This window comes from Gallus gallus, chromosome Z, assembly GCF_016699485.2.
Source record: "Gallus gallus isolate bGalGal1 chromosome Z, bGalGal1.mat.broiler.GRCg7b, whole genome shotgun sequence".
NCBI lineage: Eukaryota > Metazoa > Chordata > Aves > Galliformes > Phasianidae > Gallus > Gallus gallus.
The window spans coordinates 9,068,154-9,086,813 of NC_052572.1; the positions used below are offsets into that span (position 1 = coordinate 9,068,154).

General features: G+C 55.5%; 2 protein-coding genes across 4 annotated transcripts in view; one reads left to right on the forward strand and one right to left on the reverse strand.

Annotated features, from left to right (window-relative positions):
- DNAJB5 (DnaJ heat shock protein family (Hsp40) member B5) lies at positions 1–18,464 on the forward strand. 3 transcript variants are annotated; one of them, XM_046905961.1, is made up of 5 exons: positions 1–73; positions 1,452–1,586; positions 5,547–5,794; positions 9,038–9,636; positions 13,464–18,464. In XM_046905961.1, the coding sequence occupies exons 2-5, from the start codon at positions 1,549–1,551 to the stop codon at positions 13,695–13,697; spliced, it is 1,119 nt and encodes a 372-aa protein (XP_046761917.1). In that variant the 5' UTR covers positions 1–73; positions 1,452–1,548; the 3' UTR covers positions 13,698–18,464. The 3 variants fall into 3 exon arrangements, with proteins under 3 accessions (XP_046761917.1, XP_004937175.1, XP_046761918.1); XM_004937118.5 differs by lacking the exon at positions 1,452–1,586; XM_046905962.1 differs by lacking the exons at positions 1–73; positions 1,452–1,586 and adding an exon at positions 5,389–5,444.
- VCP (valosin containing protein) overlaps positions 18,055–18,660 on the reverse strand; it is a 21,222-nt gene continuing 20,616 nt past the window's right edge. Inside the window, exon 17 of the mRNA NM_001044664.2 lies at positions 18,055–18,506. Within this exon, the coding sequence (NP_001038129.1) occupies positions 18,401–18,506 (106 nt within the window). The 3' untranslated portion in view covers positions 18,055–18,400. The remainder of the gene's footprint in view (positions 18,507–18,660) is intronic.

Sequence of the window (18,660 nt, forward strand, 5' to 3'; positions counted from 1 at the left end):
AGACGTCACGGCCAGTGGGGGCGGGAGAGGGGGCGGCGGAGTGCGTGCGCGGCGCCCCGGGACAGCGCGAGCGGTGAGTGCCGGCGGTGCCGGGGCCGGTCCCGGTCCCGGTCCTGGTCCTGGTCCTGGTCCTGCCGGGACCGTGCGGATGGGGCCGGACGCCGCCCTCAAAGCCGCCCCGTGGGGTGACAGCGTGTCCCCGTGGGGGGCCGCCGTCCCGCAGCGGGTGTGACATCGATGTCCCCGTGGGGGTGGGAGGAAGGGGCCCTCGCCCCCCTCGCTGCGAATCACAGCGCATCAAGGGAGCGGCAGGGAACGGGTTAACACGAAGTGCTGGCGAGGAGGGGGTTAACCAGTCCCTGACCACCACGGTGTCATTTTGTGACCCCCCAACCCCCCCCACCTCCCCTGTGGGGCGAGAAGCGGGTGTTGAGGGAATGGCTGACCTCCCCCACCGGGTCACAGTGTGTTGACCCGGAGCCGGCAAGGAAGGAGTTAATCCCTGTCCCCAGCTGAGGTGACAGTGTGTGGGGAGGGCAAAGGGTTCACTCTGCCTTCCCTACCTCCGCCCCCCCCCCGGCCCGAATTCCCTGTCGGGGTCACCTCGCCCCGCTCAGAGGCAGCACAGTGTGTGTGTGGGGGGGGGGGGAACCCGCTCCACGTGGGTAATGGAGGGGGTGCGGGGGGAGGGGGTCCGCACCCCATCGGGTGGAAAATGGGGTCTCTGCATAGGAGAGCGGTGTGGAGGCTGAGCCCCATCCCCACGCTGGTGCCCGTGTGGGAATTGGGGACCCTCCGTGGGAATGGAGGGGGCTTTTTGCCCCACCCCCACGCAAGGGTGGATACCCCGAGGGGGCACAAAGGGAGCTCCTGTGGGGGGGTTAACTCCATCCAAGTGCAGACACCCCCAGAGTGGGACAGGGAATGGGGTCCCTGTGTGGGAGGAAGCTGAGCCCCATCCCCACACATGGGCTGGGAGTGGGGAGCTGACTCGGGGTGAACAAAGAGGTGAACCCCTTATGAGGGCATCCGACAGGAGTACAGATGTGAACCCTATGTGGGGAGGTAAATGAGGGCTGAACCCTATCTCATTGCATCTGATGGAATTCCAGTGGGGCTGGGAATAGAGGGGAGCCCCATCTCGATGTGGGTGCCAGTGAGGCTGGGAATGGGGTGAGGAGGGGACTCAACCCCGTTCCTATGAAATTACCCCCATGGGGCTGGAAAAAAACGGGGGAGACCCTGAATGGAAGCACTGGGGGTGCTGAGCCCCCTCCCCACACGCAGGGGCGGGCTCACCCCATCCCCACGCGGGTGCCAGGTTGGGGAGGGGGTTGGGGGGGGCTGGCGGTGGGGCGGGGGAAGGCGGGCGGTGCGTGTGGGGGCCTGGGGAAGGGATGATTCATTGCGTGTACTCATGACATCGCTGGCTGCTTCCCTGCGACTGGCAGCCTGCACGGGCACGGGTGGCTCTGCCTGCCCCGCCGCCGCGCTCCCCTTGTGCTGCCTGACCAAACTTGGGCTTCGTCTGCCTGCCCCGGCGCTGCCATGCCGGCCATCCTGCTTTTCTGGAGCCGCGCGGAGAGGTATGCATCCACCCCAAGCCTCGGGGCTGAGGGGTTCATCCCTGAGATGGGGGCACGGTGCCCAGGACACCTGCAGAAGGATGCTGAGCTCCAAAGTTACTCTGGGCTGCAGGGGGGAGGACGGGATGGCATTGAGTTTTTCTCAATGAAGGTGATCCCGGAAGGAGGTTTTGTGCCTTTCGGGCTGCAGCTGCCAAAGAGACCGCATCCACCGAGCCCGTTCTGCGGGTGCCTGGGGAGGGGACCCCGGGGGAACCGAGCTCTCCACGACTTTTCCCCGCCTCGCGCATCGCTGCCATCCTACTTTTCTCCCTCCCTTTGTGGGTGCAGCAGCCTGACGGAGGGAGCGCACCATTCATTCTGCAGAGCGCGGGGACTCCCTGCCCTCACCCAGGGTTAGGGACGGCAGCGGGGAAGGGGCGGCTGAGGGCTGGGAAGCAGGCAGGGCGCGCGTTCCTGCTGCAGAAACGTCTTAATCTGGGAGCTCTGTGCCTCCCGGCCCCAGCAATCTGCCAGAAACCAATGAGAGGAAAATCACTGCCTGCCGAGCGCCTTCATTGATGGGTTTCGGCGGCGGGGAGGGGATGGCAGCGCACAAAGGACGTCGCGCTCGCCCCGCGCCGAGGACGCTCTGGCACTGACGCCCGCATCCTCGCTGCACCCGCTGTCCTTGGGGTGATGTTTAAAATAAAATTAGAGCCTTTACGAAGGAGCGCTTGGAGCATGAATGTGTTTATGAAGTTTCGGTAAGTGGCTCTCTGTGTGTCTTGTGAGAATCGCTGTGGTTCGAGCGCACGCGGTGCCCTGGCGCCGCTTATCGCCCCGCTGTGACCTTATGGTCTGGGATGGAAAATCTTAGTGGGACCGCTCTCATTGTGGGTTTGTTCCCTTACATGACTGCGGAGCAGGGAGATTACATCAAATGATCGCTATTCAGCTGCTTGCCCATCCTGGGGCTGTGCGATCTGATGTCACGTGCAGGGCTGGAACAAAGGTCTCGCTGCCTTTTTGTTCAGAGGGGAGCGGGGTTATCTGTGCAGTGCTTTGCTCCACGTTTTTCCGAGTGTCCCAGCTCGGAAGGCAAATCTGAAATGCTGAAATCCTCGCCTGTCGCAGTGCTCCTCGCCCACCATCTCAGCAGCGATTTCCCCTGCTCTCGACAGGGTTAAATGGGAAGGCAGCGAAGGATGATTGAGCAGAAGGGGAGAGCGGGGCTGTGCTTGGCGCAGCTGATGCCGGGAGGTGGGAGGGAGGCTGTGCGGGGACAGAGTCGTGTTTTACCACCACACGTGTGACGCTCGCCTCCGAAGCGTGCCTGGACCCGGCGGGTCACCGTCTGGGCACCCCACGGCAGCAGCGGGTGAGCGGGATGGGAGGCACGGGGTGCGCCGTCCCAGGGGCTGGGAGAGGGACCGGCGGTGCCCAGGGATGGGCTGCAGCCCGGCACGTGTCCCGCCAGCCAAAGACCTCCTGGTGGTGCATGCAGGAGATTTGGGCAGGGTTTGCTGTAAGGTTGTGGGAATCGCTGTGGGGTCTGTGGTAGCACCGATTTGGGTGAAATCTGCTGTTCGGGGTGTAGAAGCAATTTGTCTGTAGTCTGCTGTTCGACCTTGCTGCAGGTGGCCTGTTTTCCCTAGGGGTATCTCAGGCAGGAGCTTCTGTGCATCTGCAGGCTGCGTCCTGGGCTGGATGGGTGTGGTGGGCTGCCGCTACCCCTGGGCGAGGAGTGGCTGACTTCGGCCACGCTGCTGTGGGGAGGGCTGTGGTAGTGCTTTATTTCTACAGCGTGGCACAAAACAACCTTTTGGGCCACCTGTGGGGATCCACTGCTTCCCCCACACCTTGTCACAGGCTCCTGCTGGGAGTCATAGAGCAGATGCAGATGGTGGTGGGCACGGGGTAGAGCATCTCGTAATGGCTGTGTGGGCTCGGTGGCTCTTAGCACAGAAGCTGGAGGGCTGTGCTGGTACAGAAACGTGCTGGCATTTAGAAGCTGGGATCTGAAGATGCTGTAGGATGCTCTTTACGCCCCCAGAGGCCTTCTCATGTCTCTAACAATAGCTCGGCACTGCCTCTCCGTTCTGCCCCACATGCATATGGGGCAGAGTCTGGTGTCTGGCCCCATTCTCCAGACCTGAAGCCATGTAACGGTCCGGGGGTGGGGCAGAAGGGGTAAAACTGGTGGTTTGGAGGAAGGTAGAATCATAAAATCATTAAGGTCAAAATAAATAAATAAATAAATAAATAAAAGACCTCTAAGATCATCTAGTCCGACCATCAACCTATTACCACCATGCCCAATAAAGCATGTCCCCATGGATGGACCCAGTGGGTCCAAGCCATTGCCATGGATGCCAGGGTCACTGTGCAGCCCTGCAGATGTGCTCTGTCAGTGGGCAGCAAGCCCAACAGCCTCCTCTGCTCTAGTGTAGCAAGGGTAACGCCCAAGTCCTCCACTGGGTCTGGTTGGAGCAAGGATGGGGGAACACCTCGTGGCCCTGAAGATGGACATCTGATGTCTGCTGGAGGGGCTCAGAGGGCTGGAGCTGCCCAGGAGGAGCAAGGGTGGTATTGGAGCATGGGTTTAGAGAGGGGAGTGGGATGTGAGCACAAGTGCTTAGTGGAGGACACCGAGGATCAGAGGGTAGGCTAGGGTACGGGCTGGGAAAAAACACAGTAAGGGTATTAGGTTGGATATCAGGAATAATTTCTCTTTTTATAAAGAGTGGTGAGGCTCTGGCACAGGCTGCCTGGAGAGGTGGTGGAGTCACGGTCCTTGGAGGTGTTCAAGTAACGTGGAGGTGTGGCACTGAGGGATGTAGTCAGTGGGGGTGGATTGGGGTTAGCCTTGGGGATCTTAGTGGTCTTTTCCAGCTCTAACGATTCTATGATTCTAAAGAGAAAGTACCTGGTGTGGGTTGGCTTGGTAATGATGGGAGCCCTCAGTGGGGAAACCAAATGGGAAGAGGCAATGGAAAGTGTCGTTTGGGAAGTGTGGCCTCGTGACTCCTTGAGCTGCTCCCCAAGTTTCCATGACCGTGCTGGGTTCGCTGTTCCCTCAGCGTGCCTGTGGGGTGAATTAACTGCCATCCCTTCTCCTTGGGCTGTGGCTGTTGGGTTTTCAATGCCTTAGTATAGGCATGGCTTGGTCCTGAGCCTCCCACATGATGGAGAAAGTGAGTGCAGGGAGCCACTGCCTGTGCTGACCTCACCGCATCGTGTCAGGCTGCGATGGCATTTCAGCGTCTCTTATAACACTTAATAATTCTGGCTTACTGCAGTGGTTACGTGGAGGCTCTAAGGGAGTGCAAGTCAGGCTAGAAAGCACTTTTTTTCTTTTTTTTTTTTTTTTAAAGAAAAAAGCCTCCCACCATCGCAAGATGTTTCTGTCTAACGGCTTCGTTCCCTCTGCGCTAAATACAAATTACAGCTCTGACATGCTGGAAGCACTTATCTCCAACTGAATGCCAATTGCTTTCAGGAACAAAATGTTTGAAGTTCCTCTAAGGTGAGCGCGGCGGCGCAGTCCCCGCTGCTCCCCCAGCCCTGTTGGTGCCCTGTATGGGGTTGCAGATCCCCGTGGTGGGGGGGGCACAGCTGCATTTAGCCCGTCACGCCTACAACAGCCTCAGTGACGTCCTCTCCCCTATAAGCACCCTGCTCATCCTGCCGTGCTCTCTGTCCAGCGAGAGGAGCGCACGGGATGGCTCCTTCTGTCCCCACCTTGGCAATGGGGCAGGGGAAGCTGCAGCCAAGGGACGCACTGGCCACGCTGCATTAACGCGTCCCGGGCTTTGCCTGCGCCCCACCTCGGAGGAAAACTTGGAGTTGGGGTGGCTGTGGTGCTGCTGCTGGACGGTACGATGCGGGGGGCTCTGCGATAAGTGGGTGCTGATCCCACCTCCCCGCTGTGCCCCGGCGCCGCGTTCCCCTTACAGAGTGCTGTCTTTCTGCTTTCAGGAATAAGTACTCGGCGCCTGGCAGCGTCGCCGCCGTCATGGGGAAGGACTACTACAAGATTTTGGGGATCCAGTCCGGAGCCAACGAGGATGAAATCAAGAAAGCCTACCGGAAAATGGCCCTCAAGTATCACCCCGATAAGAATAAAGACCCCAACGCCGAGGAGAAGTTCAAGGAGATTGCGGAGGCTTACGACGTGCTGAGTGACCCCAAAAAGCGAGCTGTGTACGACCAGTACGGGGAGGAAGGTAAGGGGACCGTGTGGGGGCACAGAAGCGTCCCAGGCTGCTGAGGAGGTTGGTATGGGTGAGATGGGGTGTTAAAGCCCAACTTGCAGTACCTCCAAGCTGAGTTTGCTGGGAGTTGAAGTGAGGAGTCACTGCTCCACCAACCCCGCTTTGCTGTGCTGCCAGAAATAATGTCCTGACCCATTTCCCTGCTCCCCAGCCAGGGAAATGGCACCTGGTGTTTGGCAGTGCCACCCCAAAAAGGTGAATGCTGAGATGATGGAGGAGAATGAAGCTCATGCACTGGGACGGTGCTAGAGCAACCCTTTCCTCGACCTAAATTTCCATCACAGCAGTGCTCTCTTTGCCTGAATGTCCCCCGCAGGTTCCCTGTTTGCGTGCTGCCAGTCCCACTTTTCTCCCTGGGACAGGCTGACCTACATGATTCACAGCTTTTCCCAATTTAAGTAATAGGTTTTTTGTTTTGAAACCAAGCGGCTGCTGTTGTCTCCCGGTTGGCATGGAGGAGGAGAGCAGCTCCACCACACACAGCCTTATTAGTCGAATATGGAAGCCTGCAACCCCATTTGCTGAGCGTGAGGAGAGCACCAAATAGCATCGGCATTAATCAGCAGGGGACTTGGGTGCTGAAAAGAGCAGCAGGTCCACTGTGCTCAGTGGAAGGTGCAGCCCCTCCTGGGGGCCCAGCAAGCAGGTGCACCTGCTTTTGGGACAGCAGAGATTCCTTTGTCAGCCCTGTACCACTCCCAGCAGGCATGGAGCAGGCTCTGTGCCATGCAGTCTTAGGGGGGCAAGACTTGAGAGGGGACAGAGTTTTGCTCCTGACTGATGGAAATTATTCCCACTCCTGAAAGATGCTGGGGAATGAGAAGTGTCTGAAACTTAAGGGAAAAGAGGAGGAGCTCTGTGAAGAAGTGGCCAGAGGTCCCAGAGGCTGTCAGCAGTCAGGGTGTGAGAGCAGACCTGGTGAAGGTCCCTCCAGGTTTGTTTGAGCAAACCTTGGGTGAAGCTCCAGGAAATCTCTGCCTGGCAGTGTGCTGCCTATAGGCGTTACTCAACCCGTTATTTATGTCACTGCCAGAGGGGATGCACAGAGCCACGGTGATTTGCTGCTGTTTAAAATTAGAAGCGACTTTCTCAAGGGAGAAAGTAGCATTTCCTTGGAGGCACCACTGAAATCAGACCCTGCCTTTGCCTTTGATGGGCATCGTGGGATTAAAGCAACTGCGTAAAGGTGAAAGCTGCTGGCTGCACAGTCCAGGGACGGAGTCCATCAGCAGGGGCAGCTAAAGTAAGAGTGAGTTCAGCAGTGAAGAAGAAAATAGCTGTGGAGGAACAGCTCCTCATGGCAGTGAGGCTCTGGGCTGGTTGTACCTCGTTGCCCCTGGCCTCACAGCTAGATTTGGGGTTGAATTGCCCAAAACAGGAGCAACAGCAGATTCAGCCTTTGGAGGATACAGGGGTGCCTGCAGAAATCTGAGCACCTGCTCTGCAGAGCTCAAGCACCAGCAACACCAAGTGCCTTCAGTGAGCAGTGCTTATGGCCCCAGCAGATTCAGTCATCTCCCCTCTGCTCTGTGCTGCTGAGCATCTCTGGGATCTCTGCATGTGCAAAGGCAGGGTTTGGATTTCCCTGTGGCTGGTAGCCACTGAGTTATTCCTGGAGTTCCCTGCTTAGTAGCCCAGTCTCTGCTGCCAATACTCATTCATGCACCAGGGCACTTCTGACTGGGAGAGGGTGCCCCATCCCTGGAGATGGGAAATACGCTCTTCCATTGCACATCTGGGACAGTAACTGAGCTACAGCTTGCAGCAACATGATCCAGGTGTCAGTGTTTGGAGAGTCTTCTGGGCCCCATGGAATGGGATGGGGCTATTGGAGTTTGCTTCTCCTGCCCTACAGCCCAGCCCCCAACCTGGGAACCATGCCAGGGACAGGTGAAGCTCTCAAAACTAGACCTGCACAGCTGAGAGATAGGAGAGAGATGTTGGTGCTCTCCTCACCCCCTGTGGCACCAGCTGCACCCCAAAGTCAACTTCACCATTGTCCCCTCCTTCCTGACGCAGGGCAAGGCAAAAGGAATAAGAGCTGTGGACCCCATGAGGAGGCTGGGAGCACAGCTGGGCAAAGGAGATCCCTGCTAGGGAGGGTGTGAGGAGAAGGAAAAGGCCTCACCACCCAGGAGGGTAAACTCAGCAGTCAGAGCATGTCCCCTCTGTTTTTTTCCCTCCTGCTGCCAACAGCGAGGACAGTACTGGCACAGCAACAGCCCATCAGAAATAGTCTTTTATTGTCACCAGAGTGCCCTGAAAATAGCTCTTGAGCTTGCTTGTGTTAACCCTTCCCTGGTCAAAAATGCCAGAGGCATCTTATTGGTATAGCCTCTAGGGATTACCTGTGGTACTGCTGTCAGTGCAGTTCACCCTGGGTAACAGATAACTCACCCAAGGTGGGTTTTGTGAGATCCTTGACTGAACGTTGCAGACTGAATGTCAAGGGCCCAGAGCACTGACCATGGCAAATCTGCTCCACCTGCAGTTCAGAGTGGCTGATGGTGGGATTCTCAGCCTCCTGTAATGCACAGGGTTTCTTTGGCTGGCTTTCTCTGGACCCGACAAGGGTGTTTGGCAAGAAGTGCTGCTGCTACACTTAGAGGTGATGAGGTTGTGCTATGGGACTGGGAGAGATCACTTGTTCAGGTTTGGAAGGCACGACAGGATAGAAGAGAGTCTGCTAACAGGGAAAAAATGAGATGGGCTGGTCATTAAATGTGTTGGGCGGAAGGAGGTAACCGAACAAGCATTTTAGAAGGAACAGGACCAGAAGGGCTTTTGAGCTTGCTGGGTACAAAATCACAGAATATCCCAAATTGGAAGGGACCACATAGATCATCCAACTTAAGGCTACATACAGGACCACACCCAAAATTCAAACCCCCTGTCTGACAGTGTTGTCGAAGCACTTCTTGAGTTCTGGGAGGCTTGGGGTGGTGACTGCTGCCCTGGGAAGCCTTTTCCATGCCCATCACCTCCCGCTGAAAAAGCTTTTCCTAATAGCCAATCTGACCCTCCTCTGATGCAGCTTCATGCAAAGCACAAGCAGGATTTGTGCCACGGTTTGAGGTGGTGCCTTCCTGGCCTGTAGAGATCACGCTGCTGCATGAAGAGTACAGGTGCTGTGGGTCTCAGCAGCTGTCTCCTGGCAGGGAATGTTAATGTCTTGTCTTCCCCGTTCTCTTCTAGGTCTTAAGACTGGAGGTGGCTCCTCAGGTGGCTCAGGGAACACTTTCCACTACACGTTCCATGGAGACCCCCACGCCACTTTTGCGTCTTTCTTCGGAGGCTCCAACCCTTTCGATATCTTCTTTGCCAGCAGCCGCTCCCGGATGTTCAATGGCTTTGACCAGGAAGATATGGATATCGATGATGATGATGATCCTTTCAGTGCCTTCGGCCGGTTTGGCTTCAACGGCATTAATGGGGTTCACCGGCGGCACCAGGAGTCCCTGCACACGCGGAGGAAGGTCCAAGACCCACCTGTCATCCATGAGCTCAAGGTGTCCCTAGAAGAGATCTACCACGGCTCCACCAAGAGGATGAAGATCACCCGCAGAAGGCTCAACCCTGATGGCCGGACCATGCGGACTGAGGATAAGATCCTCAACATTGTCATCAAACGGGGTTGGAAGGAGGGAACCAAAATCACATTCCCCAAAGAGGGGGACGCCACCCCAGACAACATCCCTGCTGACATTGTCTTCATCCTCAAGGACAAGCCTCACTCGCACTTCAAGAGGGATGGGACGAACGTGGTCTACACCGCAAACATCAGTCTTAAAGAGGTGGGTGTCAGTGGGAAATGGCACTGGGCTGTGGCATGTGAACCAGGATGGGAGCCAGTCCTCATCCTGTGCAGACTGGGGACCAAGTAGGGCATGAGAGACCAGTGCTTGGTTTTGGAGAGCTGCTCAACCACCATGTGGGGTGTAGGACACGGGTACCGCAGTCTCTGCTGAGCATATCGTGCTTCTGGAGCAAACATCAGTGGTATTTACCCATTTTCTCCCTTGCCCATATGTCCTACCTTTCTATTTCAGAGTAGGGTATTCACATGTGGAAGAGAGCTCAGGTGCTCTGTAGGAACAGGGGAGAACCCAAGTTTGCTGATGCAAGCCTGGTGCCTGCCTGTTCTCACAGCCAAGCAGCCATGGCTCTCTGCTGTCCCACATGGTGACGGACTCCTTCTCACCTGGTCAGAAGGCAGGGTCACTCCTCATTCTTGCTGAGTACTGCTTCGGCCCATAACAGTTGATTTTCTGGGGTTCTTCCTTCCCTGAGTACAGAGCAAAATAAGCAAAATATTCAGGCTGTGAGCAAAATGCAGCACATCCGTGCCATCAGTCCTGGAGGTCACAGTGGGACTCACTGCACCAGAGCAGCAAACCATGTGAAGATGGGAAAGTAAGGGGAGCTCACCTCAGTACAAGATGTGCGTTTGCTGCTGCTGCTAACTACTTTTTAATAAATCCCAGCTGGCAGCTGCATTTAACTTTGATGGTTATGGCAGCTGCCATTTGCTGTTCCTTTCAGACTGTAGACGCTGTCTGTCTTCTTAATGAGCTGGGTTTTTTTTTTTTTTCTTCTTTGAAGACAGATTTATGTTCTGAAATTCAGTAGCATTTAATAGAAATAAGCTCAATGGGCCAGACCTGAGGCAGGGAAACGTGAGCTGCTGAGCGTGCCAGCAAGCTGAGAGCTCTGTGATGGCACAGCTGACACTGGCTGTCCTGGGGCCAAGGGAGCACCGTGGGCCAGGCAGAGCTGGGTGCTCTGAAGCGAGCTCATCTCACATTAACCTTTAGGATGGGAGCTGATTCTGCTTCGTAGTGCAGAAGGGATTCAAACAAAGAGGTTATTCTTGGCTTCTCTAGAAATACATGGGAGAGGCTGCCTCATTTGTGGCATTCTGCATGCTGTATCTCAGATGCTTCCTCTGTGCATTCCCATATCTGTTAAAATTAACCCCAAGCTGGCTGTCCCCATGCCCAACCTGTTAGTCCAGGTGGATAGAGCTGTGCTCATTGCAGCCCTTGGAGCAGCGAGCTGAGAAACTGCCTGGCTCCTGCCTACAGGACATCTGTGGTCTCCATCCAGCTGCCCATGAACAGGGCATGTGTTGGCATTTGCTTTGCTTGATGCAATCACAAAGAGAGGCTGCTAGAAATTGCTGGTCCAGGCAAATTCCTCATCTCTTTGAGCTGGGCTTCCTGTTCTCTGCACAGCCTCACCGCAGACCGAACGTGCTGGGCAGCTGCTGGCCTGGCTGTCACCCTCAACCCAATGCTTGCCAGGGCAGGGCAGTGCTCTGCTGCTTTCATCTTCTGTGAGAAGCAGCAGCTTAAGAGCTGTGAAACATGAGCAGATGCCAGGAGCTCCCCAACTCCATATGCCATCATCTCAGTATGTGATGGAGCAAATCACAGCACAACCTCTTCATCACCTAAGCCTACAGCCATAGCCTCTAGTGCTTTCCTCGTGCTGTTCATCCTTGCAAGTGCCTTGTTTTAGGTGGAGCTTTGGGCTTCTCTGCTACCGGAGCAAGCAGCACAGCACAGTGCCAACAGGAGCTGGGAGCTGCAATCCCACACATGGTCATGTGCAGACCCATGGGGAGTGGGGCAGGAGGACTGTCCCTTGGAGACACAGCATCATCTGCTTTTCTTGTCTCCATCCCACACTGTTGCAGTGGTGAACTCAGTCTGCTGGCTCTGTGGTAGGGACTTGCAACCCCCAAAGCTGCCTCCAGCATTGCCGGGTCAAGCAGAGGTGATGCTGAGGGGATGCCAAGGATGGGCAGCTGCGTGGCTCCTTGGGGCACGGATGCTGCAGATGAAGGAGGTGGGACTAGGCTTCCCCAGAGCCTTGTGGGCCTCAGGGAAGTGTCCATTCCAAAAATTACAGTGGGTGGCCAAGGGGGGAGGAGTGACACCGTTAACAGCCCTGTCAGCCTCTCGGCGGGATCGTCAGAGCTGATGGGCTCTCGGGGAGATGGGAGCAGCACAACCCTGCAGCATCCTTCACCTGACATCACCTTCCCTGAAGTACCCAGCAGCCCCCCCGCTGCCACCAGCAGAGCGGGACCGCCGCTGACCCAGATAGAGCTCAGCACTCACGGCTCAGACATCAAACCCACACCGGTTTCATACTTAGGCAGAAACTGAGACGCTTTCTAGGATGCAGGGCAGCTCCCATGGCTGTGCCCACTGCATCTCGCCCTGATATGGGCTCTTGTGTTGCCTGAACAACCAGTTTCTTACACAGCAGCAAAGTTGGGCCAGAAGGATAAAAAATAGGAACATACGGTGGAGGAGTGATTGCCTCAAACTCTTACATCTTGGCTCTCGGAAGGAAACACTGAGATCCTGTCTGTATGTGCTGTTCCCACCTGCTTCTGCTCCCATCCCTCTGCTTTTGCAGGGCAGGAATGGTGCTGGGGGGCAGCACCCATGGTGTGAGCCTGACGGGGCTCTGCTCCGTCGACCGCCTGTCCTCTTCTGTGGGTGGGATGCAGACATCCCAGCCATCTCTCTCCTGCCCCATTTCCATCTCAAATGCTCACACCAGGAAAAATTTTTCCTAATATCCAACCTGAAACCTGGCTGCAGCCTCCCCCCTCCTCAGCCCAAGATCCAAGCCCAGTATGGATGGTGCTGTGCTGGGTTTGCTGCAGAGCCTCAGCAGCACAGAGACCAACAGGAGAGCTGTTCCTGCTGGTCCCTCCTGTTGCGATGGCACTGGAAGCTTTTTCAGAGGATTCAGCTGCAAAGCATCCTCCCCTACTTCCTTTTGGGCGTCTTCTGGGGATGGGGGTGGACAAGTGCTTTGTTTGCAGGGCAGAACCAGCCTTAGGAGTCCTCCCCTTCCAGAAGTATCGCTCTGCAGCCTCTCTCCTTGCTGAAAGCCTGGAGACACTGCTTCCCACGTGTACAGCAGAGCTGTCTGAGTTATTTAAGGACACAAGGATTTTCTTGCTGCATTCCCACGTCACGTGGCTTGCTCAGGCAGACTGGTTTGCGGCTGCTGCCGGCTTCTGCAGTAGGCAGCACCCAGTTCTAGGGAGGGAATGGCAGCTTTAAATCACCTCTTGGCTTTGCCATGGGGGAATCGAGAAAGAAAGGACCCTCTCTGTGGCAGGGATGCGGGGCCCACTGGGGCCACCCTCCCCACGCCTGCGTTTTTGGGTCCTGCCTCGCTGCCTTTTCCTTCTTGGGCTACCAAGGTGTAAAAATAGCTGTGGGGCAGCGGCGCAATGCCATAACCCATCGAGCGGCCCCAGCTTCCAGGAAAGCGTGGTGCCGTGCCGTGTGGCTGTGCCGTGCCACGTGCCCCTGGGCTGTGCTATAGATAACCCTGGGCTCCGCACAGCGACAGCTGATGGACCGCAGAGGCATCCGATGAGCTCAGCTGGGTTTTCGGCTGCCCCTATCCCCATCCCTGCTCCCCAGTCAGGTGGCGAGGGGCTAAATTTAGGCCTCTTGTTGTTGGTCATTGGTGGTGCCGTGGGGAGGAGCAGGGATGGGGACTCTGCAGCATAGGGTGGGAGGCTCAGGACTCTCGTGGTGCGGTTACGGGGCCGGCTGATGGTGTGTCTCCCTTTTTATCCCCGCAGGCCCTATGCGGCTGCACCGTGAACATTCCCACCATTGACGGGAGGGTGATCCCGCTGCCCTGCAACGACATCATCAAGCCGGGCACAGTGAAGAGACTGCGCGGGGAGGGGCTGCCTTTCCCCAAGGCCCCCAGCCAGCGAGGAGACTTGATCGTGGAGTTCAAAATCCGCTTCCCGGACAGAATAGCTCCCCAGACGAGACAGATCCTCAAGCAGCACCTCCCGTGCTCCTAGAGCCCCGGGGACTCTCCTCCAAGCAGCAATACTCCAAATGCACGTGCCGGAGCATCTGGCTCACACAGAGCAGAGGTGCCAGAGCACTTTCAAATGCAAAAAACCCACTTTTCTTCCCCAAAACTCCCATCTGTCCCACCCACCCCTGCCCCTCCTGGCCCATTTTGTACTCCAGTGGCAGGAGAGTCTCCTGCCCTCACCTCTCTCCCAGCTGCCGCCTTTTTTTGTTCTTTCAGAGGTCCGGCTTTGCTGCCTTGCACAAGCGCACGGCACGGGCTGTGACTTGGGGATGTGCATCACTTTGTGGTTTTTGTGTCACCCGCTTTTCAAGCCAACTTTCTGACCGGAGGGTGGGATTGTAGGGAGCTCAGAGCAGTGTAAATAGGACTTCATGGGATCTCGCATCCCTCCGTGTTAGATTTCTCTTCCCTTCTTTGATACTTGCTGCTGTTCAAGGTCCCGCCGTACCGAGGTGCCAAGGAAACCATCCTGAGCGCGTACGGTGAAGGGACCGCTCCTACCGGACCGTTTCTAACCTGGGACCACAGCACCCAATCCTACTGCGGTCCCCTCTCCTGTGCCAAGACCACCACCGAGTGTCACCTGTGCCAATCGACGGAGCTCAGAGCAGTGGGGACGGTCCCTTCCAGCCTCCTGCCCAGGCTGGGAGCTTTCTTGTTCAGACGTGTTGAGTTTGCATTGCTGCTTTATTTTTTAATACATATATTTAGCTCGTTAGGTAACTCCGTAAGGGTTTTCTCTGCCCGTTTTGGGTTTCCTGGAGTGGTTGACCCCGATGCTGGGGAACAGCTCAGCCATACAAACAACCTGCCTGTGAGAGTGGAGAATGTGTGTAGCACAAGACTGGGTGTGAAAGCAGAGCCAAGCGTGAGCAGAGCTGTGGTTTTGACTAGTGTTCGAGTTCGACCTTAGGGATCGTAATAGGTAGAGAAATGCACGTGTATATATTTTTCTACAGGGAAGTTGAATTCAGGAGGTATTTCTGAGTGTGACGGTGGAGCTGAGAGGAGCATGAGGCAATCCGCTTGGTGGTTTGGTTTTCAAATGCTGTATTTTTTTAAAAACTTCGGATTTCCATCAGGAGAATTTTTATATTTCTTACCTTCCTTGGCCAACTCTGCCTCTCGCCAGTTTTTTCCCTGGAGGGGCCAACTGGGCTCCTCCGCCACCGCAGCTCTGCGTCTGCCCGAGCGGCGCTGAGAAAAGCTGAGGCGCTTCCTTGGGCACCTTTTTGTGATGGGAAATCACTGACTGGAAGCAGGGGTCTGGAGGTGTACAGCTGTACAGTGCATCACGTGGCAGGAGGACAGCCCGTGGGCATGGGGATAGAGCACTTGCATTATTAAAGCACTACTTAATTTATCAACCGGTTTGACTTCAGGTTGGGGCGCGACGCCTTTTCCCTCCACTGACCTCTCTGGGGTTCAGCAGACAGACAACTGGTGGACACTGATGGAGCGAGAAGACAGGTCAGCACACAGATGCAAGCTGCTTTGTTTTTCTCAGTTTCAATGAGACCTGAATGTTTTATAGTGTTTTGTTTTTTTGTTTTTGTTTTTTTTTTTTAATGTAACTTTTTTTTTTTTTTTTTTTGTAATGTCAGTATTGAAGAAAAATAAAAAATATTTTGAAAAATATACCCTATTGGTATGTGTTGTGGTGGGAGGTGCTGGGGCTGCACTCACCCCTGGTATGGGGGAAGGGGCTCAGACCCCCGTTGGTCCCATCTCTCCCGCTGGAGGGATGCTGGGACCCAGCTCTTAGGGCTGGGAGAGAACAGCAGCACGGGATGCACCCGAGGGAATTCTCTCCGTGTTTGCCCGTGGTTGTGGTCAACCCATCAAGGAAGTCCATTCTTTGAGACCTCCAACCCTGGATAGGGCCAGGACCAGAGCGACCTGCTTTGGGAGGGGCTTGAATCGAGGTTCTGCACCAATCCTTCCCTCCTGTCCCCCCTCCAGGACTGCGTGCAGCCCCGCAGCTTGTTCCTGGGGACAGCAGCAGCCGTGGGCCATCCCTGGTGCCTTCAGGGCAGGCTGTGCCGGGGACGCGGTGGCAATGCGGGGACCGGGGCCGCAGTGAGCACGGCCACCGCCTGCCCTCTGCTGGCAGCAGGGACCCGGTGAGCCCGCAGGCTGCGGGGCGGTACCCGACCAGCCTGCAAATCAGCGCCTTGGCCATTAGGGGCCTCCGTGCCACACACCTCGAGCCTGGTGGAGCCGAGCGGGAGGGTTGGGGCAGCTCGAACGTGGCTCCAGGGCTACGCCAGGGAGCTGCTGGCCAGGGCAGCACTGGAAGAGCCCAGCCAAGCTCCCAGCCTCTGCCCGCCTGGGGGCTACTCCAGCCCCAGGCACTGCTCCAGGAGCTCCCCAGGGTGCCGTCCTCAGCCCAGGACAGAGGAGTGCCAGCCCTTCCACTGGATTTAATCAGCATTTTTAATTAGGAGGGTGAGGAGGGAGAGAAATGAGCTCCACGGAACTGGGACGCACACCACCACCCCCTGCCTCCTGCCCCAGGCTGCAGCGTGCACAGCATTGCCAAGGCTGGATCTGCCACCACCACTGGCCACGCTCAGCAGTGCATGGTGGCATTCCCATAGCATCTGGGAAGAGGAAATCTGCTCATCGCCATAGCTGGGCAAGGCTTTTAGTAAGTCCCAAAGAGCTCTTCATGTGAAGTACCCTTTTACCCTTCCCCAGGTTGCAGACAGCAAACACTTCACCAAGCAGCAGCCCATCCCCACAAGCTGGCAGCGCTGTCCTGATGGCACAGAACCCAGGCGGTGCGAGGACACACAGGCACAGTGCTGGAATGGGTCTCTGAACTGGGACAGACCACCTGAGCAGGTGCTGCCCAGCCTCCCAGGGGCTCCCACGGATTCCTTCTGCAGCCACCAGTCAGTGGTTGTGCTATTTAAGCAGCATTCTCAATTTTGGTGCATTTTTCCCAAGCCCCCCTTTTCTCCTGGATAGCCCCATCCTTCTGCCACATTGGGATTCCCCTCACCCCTCATTTCCTTCCCTTTAAGTCCAGGTGATCTGATAACCCTTCTAAATGTGGCAGTCTTCGCAGCCAAAACCCCCTGGAGTATCCCCAGCAACCCTGTGGGCACCTTTACTGTTCATTCCAGCACACAATCTCTGGTTACTCACCTCTGCAAAAATCCCATTCCTGCAAGCTCCGAACAGCTGAGAGCACAAAGCTACTCTGTGCATCTGGCAGTCAAAACACAAAGCACTCTTCAACTCAGAGCTGGGTCACACACAGCCTGGCACACCGCTCCTTTGGGTGAGTGTCACAGGTCTCCCCTTACCCATCTGTAACAACCCACACACTGCTAAATGCAACCCCAAGCTGGGCAATGCAGATGGCTGGTGAAAAGATACCCACTTACCACTTGGTGGCCAAAGCTGCACATTCAAGTTAGGTAAGGAGAATCAACTTCAGCCACAGGCAATTGCTGTGGCAGTTCAACCTAAGAAGGGCACGCATCTCCATGCCCTGTGCTGATTTCAGATTTGCAAAGGCAAAGTACAGCCGTGGGCTCCAGCCACAGATGAGTAAGTGTGCACACACCAGGACAGAGCAGGAGCCAGCTGCCAAGCCCAGGGAGGACTTCTCTCACGTGAAATAAGTACAGCAGAAGCACATTTTTTCAGTTAATCGAAAATAAAGCAAGGATCAGAAGGTGAAAGGGAAGAAAAGCACAAGAAGTGGATCAAAATCTGACTACTGTGCAAAGAACCACAATAAAAGGCAGGCTCATAGCAAAGAACCAAACCTTTCATCAGAAGCCCAAAGGGACACAGGGATTTTTTCCACAACAGAGGAAGCCTCTTTGCAGAGCCTTATGAAAACTGTTGCTATACCATCAGAGGAATCTCCCATTCCCTAGCCACATTTGGGTTATGCTGCATCATAAGCTTCAGCAACAGCCCAGGAACCCTTCCATGCCCGTCTTCAAGCAGGGCTGATGAAAAGAGGATTCCTGCGGGAGTCCTTTGCTGCACAGAAGCCAAAGCAGCAAGAGACCCAACAGCTCACAGCCGGCACTGGAGAAGTAATACCAGATACCTGCCATTTATCTCAGTGCTTACATCTAAGTATGGGCACAGGAGAGAGACTGCCCAACCAATTTCTTCCATTAGCATGGGGTAAAAGAGATAAGGACAAAGAGCAACCACACACACTCCAGGAAAATGCACAAATATTGGCTGCACTGCACAAGAGAGGCAGCTGAAAAGTGCTCAAGATAGCAAGTGAGACATGGGATTTACAGAGGCAGTTATTGCCAATGCTGTGGCAGTACCACATAAAGGAATTGCCAGAGCCTGGCCAGGATTTTGTGGGATTTTATTCTTTTTTTTTTAATTATTTTTGTAGGTTTTTTTTTAATACAGGCTAGCGTTGTACCCTTTGCTAAAGCTGCTGATTCTGCCACATAAACTAGAACAGAAATTTCTCAGAAATTAATTCGGATCCCCTCCTTGTTAATTCACTGTCTGCTTCTTAACTGAACATCGGTCTGGATTTGTGTTTGCAGAAAACATCCCCTGTACAAAGTCTGACGTGCACCTACACTGTTCTGACTGAGGAATGAAGTAGCCGAGAGTCCACTGAACGTTGGATTTTCCCAGTACAACATGGCCTGATTTGGAGTTTGGTCCACTGAGGACAGTGAGTTAGCCATAGAGATCATCATCGTTGTCTTCACTGTACACATTGCCCCCGCTGCCACCTCCTGTGCCTTGGCTCGGCCCAGCGCCTCCCTGGTTACCTGATGGGAACCTGCACACAGCAGTACAGAAGGGAAGAGAAAAGACGCAGTTCAGAAGCCTCCTCACAGCTCAGCACAATCCCCTCCCTCCACATCAACACCCCGATGCCAAGAATGAAAAGGGGGAGAAACGTGGTGAAGCCTTATGGCAGGTCATGAAAAGGC